The sequence below is a fragment of the Cimex lectularius genome, unplaced genomic scaffold (assembly GCF_000648675.2).
Source record: "Cimex lectularius strain Harlan isolate CLEC.00 unplaced genomic scaffold, Clec_2.1 scaffold160, whole genome shotgun sequence".
Classification (NCBI taxonomy): Eukaryota; Metazoa; Arthropoda; class Insecta; order Hemiptera; family Cimicidae; genus Cimex; species Cimex lectularius.
This window is the reverse complement of record NW_019392776.1, coordinates 414,940-424,903: the sequence shown is the minus strand read 5'-3', so window position 1 is coordinate 424,903 and position 9,964 is coordinate 414,940. Positions and strand designations below refer to the sequence as shown.

Genomic DNA, 9,964 nt, shown 5'->3' with positions numbered 1-9,964 from the left:
TTCATTCTGAAGGAGAAAAAGGATTGGTTTATCTTCCATTTTTATTAAACCGAGTTGTCTTTTGTTTTATTTATTTAAATTTATTGTTACAGTAATTCAAGATTAAAATAACATTTTTCTCAAAATATTCCTAGGCAATTATATAATAATTTGGAATTTTATGCAATAAGAATATGCTAAGGTACATAATCGTTTAACAAAACAAACGTTGAAGCCTATATAAATTTGTGATCTACATATATTGTGGTATTTAAATAAATGTAAGTCTTTCTTTTCTTTATTAACGAAATTTATTACAGGCATGTAATACAACTGCTGGAAATATTAATTACACAATATATAACAGTAGAGTTGTTGTTTACAGATTACTTAGTGATGAGCTACTATCGAGCGAGCCAATTGCAGGAATGAACTTTATAGAATATTCAATGTACATTTGCTGGGCTCGGCACGTTGTAAGACTTGTTTGAAACCATAAAAAAACTACCTTTTTTTGTGATTTAGGCAGTAAAGCCGCTCAAGAAAGATGTTACAATTCCTTTAAGTTTAGCGTCGGTCTCATCGGTAATTTTACCTTCTTTTGCAATCGAGGACAGCACATCTTGGTGGGAAGTCCTACAAAGAGTCATACGTTAAAAAATCAAAACCAATTTCGAATACAATCAAAGTAAGATTACTTACTTAACGTGTTGAAGGAATTCCTTTTCAAAAGAAGTGATCTTTGCAGGGTCAAGTTTGTCCAAGAAACCTCTGACACCACAATAAATTACAACTACTTGTTCTTCAATAGCCATCGGAACTGAAAACAAAATTTATTTTGTTATAATTATTTTTAACAAAACTGGCAAATAACAATCATATTTACAAAAAGGAGTTAAAAATTAAAATTGTAAAAAGGATGAGAGGTCTATTGTACACTGCAGATTGGTAAATGGCAAAAGCCCTAACAGAAAATGTGACAAGGTATTCTTGATATGACAAAAATTTTGAATTAAGGAGGTGTCAACAAATGAATGATATTGAGGTGTATGAAGGCCTACATTGAAATAGTGCTATTTGCTATTTCCAATAACCAACATTAACATACCATATTGCCCTTGTTTCAAAAGTTCTGTAAGACGGACTCCTCGGTTAAGCAGCTGTTGAGTTGCAGCATCTAAATCAGAACCGAACTGTGCAAAAGCAGCAACTTCTCGGTATTGGGCAAGTTCCAGTTTCATTGAACCGGCGACCTATGACATTAAATTTAATTTGTAACATAGAGCTTTATTAAACAAATTAAATTATAAAAATATATATAGCCGAACCTGTTTCATGGCCTTGGTCTGTGCAGCAGAACCTACTCTAGAGACGGACAATCCTACGTTAATGGCTGGCCTAATACCTTTGTAGAACAATTCAGTTTCAAGGAAAATTTGCCCGTCTGTGATAGAAATGACATTTGTCGGAATGTAAGCAGATACATCACCTGCCTGTATTCAACACAATAAAGTAAATTGCTTAAAATATTAAAATTAAGTGACTTTACAATTCAAAACAAAATCATAAAGTTCCTACCTGTGTTTCAATAACGGGTAAGGCAGTGAGGGAACCTCCACCATGAGTATCGTTCATCTTGGCTGCTCTTTCCAGCAGACGAGAGTGCAAGTAAAAGACGTCACCGGGATAAGCCTCACGACCTGGAGGTCTCCTCAAAAGAAGGGACATCTAAAATGTTAAAATGAAAATTTGAAATAACTTTCAGGAATTTAACAAATAAAATCTATTAAATGAATTAATAACTTGTCTATACCTGACGATAAGCTACAGCTTGCTTGGACAAATCGTCATAAATGATCAAAGCGTGTTTGCCATTATCTCTGAAAAATTCACCCATGGCGCATCCTGAATAAGGAGCGAGGTATTGCAATGGGGCAGCGTCAGAAGCAGTAGCAGCGACGATGATTGTGTACTTCATGGCTCCTAAAAAATTAACGCATAAAAAATTGTGATATGACAAGAAATATTAAATTTTACACCAACCAGTATCTGTGAGCCTCTTCACAATTTGAGCAACTGTAGATCTTTTCTGCCCGATAGCAACGTAAATGCAGTACAATTTTTTCTTTTCATCCTGAGCGTCGTTAAACCTCTTCTGGTTGATGATAGTATCAATAGCCAAAGCGGTTTTACTGCAAAATAATAAAAATATTAAGAGGTTAACTTGAGCATAAAGTACAGTACGAAAATGAATGAATATGTTACCCAGTCTGTCTGTCACCGATGATCAGTTCTCGCTGACCTCTACCAATGGGTACAAGTGAATCTACAGCTTTGATTCCGGTCTGCATGGGCTCCCGTACAGAAATACGAGGAATGATACCAGGGGCTTTGACACCTACTCTTGATCTAAAACAAAATATTACTAGCATGAATTCAACAATAATGTAGAATAGACAGATTATCAACTGATGAAATGAGTCTAGATGAAATTAACTTTCAGTGATATTCCAATTTTTATGCTGACATAGTTTGTTCATGTGGCTGGTAATTTAATAAAAAGCACGGTAATAAAACAATTTCTTGTTATCATCCCTTTTTTTAAATTTATAAGTAATTTATTACATACACACCTTAATTTTGATGTAAAAGGTCCTTTGCCATCAATCGGTGTACCCAAAGCATCAACAGCTCTTCCCAAAAGGTCTTCTCCCACAGGAACGTCAACAATGGCACCTGTTCGTTTGACAATATCACCTTCCTTAATAAGTTTGTCATTACCAAACACGACAACACCAACATTGTCAGGCTCCAAGTTCAAGGCCATGCCCTAAAAATTCAAAAATGAAACAAATTGAACATCCCTGAACTTGTTACGCTGTGGTAATCTCCGTACCTTGAGACCAGATGAAAATTCCACCATTTCATCGGCTTGAATGTTATTGAGACCGTAGACACGAGCAATACCATCACCAATGCTCAAAACACGTCCAGTTTCCTCCAAGTCGGTCTAGAAACACATCAACCACAATTTTATTTAGCATTTGTTCGTACAATCTTCCTTACAATAACTGTCAATATTTTAATAGAACTTGCATATAAAAATTCAGAGATAAGAATTTGAAAAAAAAAAATAGTAAGTTCTTTCAATTTTTATCGCAGAACAGAGTCTAGGCTGAGTATGAAAAATGCACTTACGCATCATAGAATAGATTCAACAGATAAGTTTTTTTTTATTTTTTATTTAATCAAGTTTTGCCCTGAGGGTGCAGATTTGTTAATCGGGTGAATCATAGATAGTTTCAAATTCCAAATAAAGAGATTCCTCAAAAGCTACATGAAGGAACTGAACGAATTTCTTTCTTTCAAATCTGCCTTATCCCTGATTTTTAATCAACAAGTTGACAATAATGTTATCCGCTAAATAGAAATTATTTATCAACATTTTACCAACTTTTTTTGTTTTAAAAGCTAACAAATTAAATAATAAAATATAAATACAACACTATTTTTTAAAGTTACCTTTGGGGCAGCTCCCAAAATACGTTCTTCGAGAATAGAGGAGAGCTCTGCTGCTCTTTTCGAACAGGATACATGTAAGGCTCGGCTAGCTATTTGTTTTGCTGGTCTAGAGATAGTAGCTACCTATATAAAAAACAAATTAAATCTATAATTAGAAGAACTGTGATACAAATCAAAAAGTACAGCAAATCTGCTTTTAATAACTACTTATTTACTGCAATTATTGAGTCTTAAAGGACTTTTTTTTAATACAAATTCACTATAAGACATGTTAAAAAAATTCAATTAAGAAAAGATAGCTTTTTGAAAAATTTAAATTGAGCGAGTACTTGATTCTATATATTTTATATTTATATTTTATCAGCTGACTTTCACTACCGAATCATTCATCATACAATGTTTATTCATTTCTAAAAATCATCTTTGTTCTTAATAGAGGGGCATTTTCGGGAAAAACGACCAAGACACAAAAATTCAAAATGGTTAACCATTATATAAAAGAATAATTCTTTATTTTAATCAATTAATTAAGGTTTTCAGTTGAGATAAAAAAGTCAATGGCACGAGCGGGATTCGAACCCATGACCTTCGGTTTGATACGCCGCTATCGTGACCTCGATCCACTCGGACACCAACCTCCCATTTTAACCACACCTTTTGAATTTTCCCTCCTTTTTGCCATTTTTCAAATGTCGTGTAATCAATTCGATTCTCGGCGACAAATGAAATGGCCACGGAGAGCTTTAGTGAAGTATACTTCATTTTAAACTTATTCAATGCACTAGTTTCGTGGTCCGCTTGATCAATTAATATTAACCAATTATTACAATTAATTAAGGTTTTTAGTTGAGATGAAAAGTTAATGGCACGAGAGGGATTCGAACCCACAACCTTCGGCTACTAGTGAATTGAGCTTTATTTTAATTCCTTAAATTCACTAATTTCGTGGTCCGCTTGACCAATTAATACTTTACAATTACAATTAATTAACCTTTATTTTAATGTTTAATTTTATGTAATTTTTAATTTTAATTGAAATTAATGTTCATACGGTATTTTATATTAGTGCCCAATATTCATATTTTTTTTTAAATCTCAAATTAATAATGGAAGGATCATTTGTTTTTATCTCTAACTAATATAATTTTTAATTTTAATCATAATTATTTTATTAAGAGACTTTTAAGTTCTTCAATTACTTTAAGGGTTAATTTGAAGTTAAAAAGGTTAATTTGATGGGGAAAAAACAGCTATATAAAAAGAAAGGTTTCTTTTTAAATAATATTCGAAAAATTCCTTAACAAAAACTGAAATATATCCAGTGTCCTGTTAATCGATGTTATTTGAGGAAATTTTTGAAAATTTTTCTTTCAGCACCATGAGCAATCAATTTACGATTAATTAAAATGACAAATGGAGATTTTGTTCTTCCAAAAAAAAAAAAAAACAATGTTCGCAAATAGTTTTCTTTTTTGACAATAACTTGAGTACATCTGGTCCGAATTAAAAACTGTTTGCATCATTGAATTTGGTGTCAAAAACAACTTTCAAAAATGGTACAATGATGAGAACCTTGCAGTTAGTACTAGTTAAAACTCTAATCGTATCCAATTATCCTGGAGAATTAAATCAAAACTTTTTGGTCATTAGAAACTAGACAAAAAAAATAAAAGTTTACGTGTCTCAGATAAAAAAATATTTAAGAGGGAAAGGAAGTTTAACTTTATATGTAATCCATTCATGTTTAGTGGTCAATTGACCAAGTTACTTTTTTCAATTAATTATTCTTTTTATGTAAGGGTTTGGTCGAGATAAAAAAGTCAGTGTCACGAGTGGGATTCGAACTCACGACCTTCTGTTAAATACGCTGCTGCTCTACGACTTGAGCTATCGTGTCTTCGATCCACTCGGACACCAACTCTCCATCTCAACCTCCTTTCGAATTTTCCCTCTTTTTGCTATTTTCAAATGTCGTGTAATCAGGGTTTGATTCTCAGCGACTTATGAAGTGGTCATGAGGAGCTGTTAGTGAAGCGATACTTCTTTTACTTATTAAATATTAATCCATTTATGTTTTAGTGGTCAATTGACAGAGTTACTTCTTTAAATTAATTATTCTTTTTATGTAAGGTTTCGGTTGAGATAAAATGTTATATGTAATTACCACTTAACTAAAAGTTCCCATTAATTGCTCTAAATCATACATCTGCAATTATGGGAATTGTTCCACAAACTATTAACTAATACAGCAACTCAACTATGTAAATATATTAAGTACATAAAAAAATCATGATTGAACTAAAGTTTTATCATTGATAAATTGTGCCTTATAACTGAATGCAGGCAAAGAAAATTTTTCTTTTCTAGAGAAATATTGAATTTTGGGTTGGACTTGAAATGAACATATCCTTAACCCTGTCATCAAGATTATTTAACTGTAATGCAAGATAAAACAGAAGATATGAAATCTGCAACTGAAAAATCAGCAAATTCATACATAGAGATTAAAAATCTACTTCGTTAAGTCTAAATCACATCACAATTATGACTTTTTTATTATTGTGTTAGTGTACATTACATGGTGCTGACAGCGCCACCAAGCAAGGTAGGACATCCTTTATTATTGTATTTTACTAAATAAATTAATAGTATTGTATATTACTAAAGTTTATTTTAACACATTCAACACGGTAACTTTCAGGGGAGCCAAAGTTTCGAACTGGTGGAATGGCTCACCTACTGATTTAATAACGAACAAAAAATCAATCAACAATTTACCTGACATCCGAGAGGGTGAAAATTGAAATCTGAACCGCCAATGAACGTGTTAAATGTACAATACAACAAATAAAATTTATATTGTAACTATTTTACTTTTAACGCGTTTAATTTTACTGACCTTCAGAGAAACCAAAGTATTCGAATTGGCAGATGGCTCACATAATGGCAGGTCACAATTGGCAAAAAATCATTTGACCCTCGGGAGGGTGAAAATTGAAGTTTTACTCACCAATGTTCGTATTATGTGTACAATAATAAAAAATCATTACATATATTGTATTACTTTTCACATGATCAATGTGGAAGAATTTCCAGGGAGTCGAAATATTCGAACTGGTGGAACGACTCACCTACTGGCAGGTCACAATGAACAAAAAATCAATCAAAAAATAATTTGACACTTGAGAAGGTGAAAAGTGAAATCTGAACTGCGAATTAACGTGTTAACTGTATAATTAAAAAATTAAATCATTATTTATATTGCAAGTATTTTACTTTTAACGCGTTCAATGTTGCTGACTTTCGAACGAGCCAAAGTATTCAAACTGGTAAAATGGCTCACCTACTTTGTCATAATAAAACAAAAAATGATTTGACACTCGGAGGTGTGAAAATGAAATGTGAACCGTCAATGAACATATTACATGTACAATAATTTAAAAAAATCATACTTATATTGTATTACCTTTAACACAATTTGAAGTGTCAGACTTTCCAGGGAGCCAAAGTATTCGAACTGGTGTAACGGCTCACCTACTAATGTCATAACGAACAAAAAATCAATCAACAATTTACCTAACATCCGAGAGGGTGAAAATTGAAATCTGAACCGCCTTTGAATGTGTTAAATGTACAATTCAACAAATAAAATTTGCAATGAAACTATTTAACTTTTAACACATTTAATGTTGCTGACCTTCAGAAGAGCCTAAGTATTCGAACTGGAACAGCTCACCTACTGACAGGTATATTGAACAAAAATGATTTGCCACTCTGGAGGGTGAAAATTGTTAAATGAAATGTGTTAAACGTAAAATGTAAAAAAATCAATACTTATACTGTAACATTTTATATACGTTCAATGTGTGAAACTTTCCAGGGAACCAAAGTATTCAAACCAACTGACTAGCTCACCTACCTGGCAGGTCATAATGAACAAAAAACATTCAAAAAATGAATTGACACTTAGAAGAGTGAAAATTGAAATCTCAGCAGTCGATGAACGTGTACAATAAAAAAAATCATTACTTATATTGTATTACTTTTAACATGTTCAATATGGAAGACTTTCCAGGGAGCTAAAGTATTCGAACTGGTAGAATGGCTCACCTACTAGCAGGTCACAATGAACAAAAAATAATCTGACATCCGAAGTGAAAATTGAAATCTGAACTGCCAATTAATGTATTAAGTGTACAGTTAAAAAATTAAATCATTATTTATATTGAAAGTATTTTAGTTTTAATGCGTTTAATGTTGCTGACTTTCAAATGAGCCAAAATACTCAAACTGCCAGAACAGCTCACCTGCTTGCAGGTCATAATGAACATAAAATAATCTTACATATGAGGTGAAAGTTGAAATCTGAACTGCCAATTAACGTATTAAGTGTACAGTTAAAAAATTAAATCATTATTTATATTGAAAGTATTAGTTTTAATGCGTTTAATGTTGCTGACTTTCAAATGAGCCAAAGTACTCAAACTGCCAGAACAGCTCACCTGCTTGCAGGTCATAATGAACATAAAATAATCAAAAAATAATCTTACATCTGAGGTGAAAATTGAAATCTGAACTGCCAATTAACGTAGTATTAAATGTACAGTTAAAAAATTAAATCATTATTTATATTGCAAGTATTTTACTTTTAATGCATTCAATGTTGCTGACCTTCGAACGAACCAAAGTATTCAAATTGGCAGAACAGCTCACCTGCTTGCAGGTCATAATGAACATAAAATAATCAAAAAATGATTGTTTTTAAATTTTAATTTTAGCAGCCAATGAACGTGTTAAATGTACACTTAAAAAAAAATCATTCCTTATATTGTATTACTTTCAACACGTTCAATGTGTGAGACTTTCTGTGGAGCTTAAGTATTCGAACTGGCAGAACGGCTCCCCTTCTCGCAGGTCATAATGCACAAAAAGTCAATAAAAATACGATTCATTTCAAATTCTTTTTATTAAATATGTATTACTCGGTAGAGAAATTAAGTTAGCTGTAAAAAAAAAAATAATTAACAGGGGGGAAAAATTTGTTATCTTATCAGACAATGGCCTGATTCAGAAAGAGAAAAATGCCTCTCGGAAAAGGTGCCAGAAGGACGAGGGGGATGGAAAACGAGGAATAAGAAAATAAAACATCTATAAATAGATGTACGGATAAGAGAAAAAATAATTTCTCACTGGCAAAAAATTACTAAATTCGACTTAAGGTGCTTTTTATCGATTGGTATATTTTTATCAAGATACGGTTAGAAAACCGTGGAGTTAAAATCGAGACGTTGAGATGATAAATTGAAAGAAAAATTTATATCTGACGTCTCGGGGTAGGTTGAAAAAAGGAAAAAAATAGTTTCAAAATAAATTTTCGGTTGAAAAATAGGGCAAAGGGTAAAAAAGTAGGTTAAATGTTTTTAAATGTCTGTAAAAATTCGCTGGTTTGGGGATTAGAATAAAATAAGATAAAAAATGTTCGTTGGAAAAAGGAAACCTCATGGAACGTGTGAAGATATCTTATCAGGGGGCGGTCGGAAAACCGAACGTGGAAAAGACGTCGGCGAGGGGGTGAAAAGCCGGAAAAATCGGAAAACCCGTCGGCGAGTTCGGCGGAAAATCCACGTCCAATTTATCAGAGGGCAAAAGGGCCGGGAGGAGAAAAAAAGAACCATATTCACCTCGGACACCCAGCGAGACGAGAAATGGCGGAGCGAAAAAAAAGTCCAGATTCTCACAGATTTCTAGGCGTAAAGGACGAAAACAATCGAAAATCGTGCCGTAAAAATACTTGCCTGAGGAACGGACGACGGAATCTGCCTGGCGAAAGCCGAGGCGAATCGTACGGAAAGCAGGGCCATTTCTTTTATCCTTCCTGAAAACCGAGAGAAGACAGAATATCCGAGAAGAGAGCCAACGAAGAGACGGACTGAACGGAAAAAGCCTCGAACCCAGTGGCCTTTTCATCGCCGGTGATAAAAATAACCAGATTCTCCTTTTAGCCTATTTTACAATATCGATCGAAACAATCGTTGAAGAATATTTTCATGGTTGTAATTACTCGTTTTTAAATATTTTCCTCTCTTCAAAATCCTGTTTTTGTCCAGTATAAAAAACCTCGACCGATTCTGATGGCGTGCACTGTACACACCCGGTTTCTTTCAAATTCACATCCCTGTTTAAATTTTTCCGACACCGATTGATTTAAAACAATAGGTTTAAACATTTCAACTAGCAATACGTAGAAGAAAATTGCAAGAAGAATGAATAATAATGTTTTATTTTGAAGGTCAGTAAATACTACACACTTGACACATATAATACAACTAACCTAATTGAGGGTAGATGTTATGACTTGATATTAACCCTCTCACACCACACATTCACGCTAATAAATTCATTCACTCAACACAAAAACTAGGTAAACACAACTATTATTACTATATACATTGACAGGCAAAAA

The 9,964-nt window shown here is 32.9% G+C and overlaps 1 protein-coding gene across 1 annotated transcript; it reads right to left on the bottom strand.

The window, feature by feature from the left end:
• Nucleotides 1-255: 255 nt before the first annotated feature.
• LOC106672593 (ATP synthase subunit alpha, mitochondrial) lies at nt 256-9,497 on the bottom strand. Its single transcript, XM_014404138.2, has 12 exons — nt 9,297-9,497; nt 3,502-3,624; nt 2,876-2,989; nt 2,613-2,809; nt 2,245-2,388; nt 2,023-2,171; nt 1,793-1,962; nt 1,558-1,707; nt 1,308-1,472; nt 1,088-1,232; nt 682-799; nt 256-615 (listed from the first exon to the last, which is right to left on the bottom strand). The coding sequence occupies exons 1-12, from the start codon at nt 9,360-9,362 to the stop codon at nt 501-503; spliced, it is 1,656 nt and encodes a 551-aa protein (XP_014259624.1). The 5' UTR covers nt 9,363-9,497; the 3' UTR covers nt 256-500.
• Nucleotides 9,498-9,964: the final 467 nt, after the last annotated feature.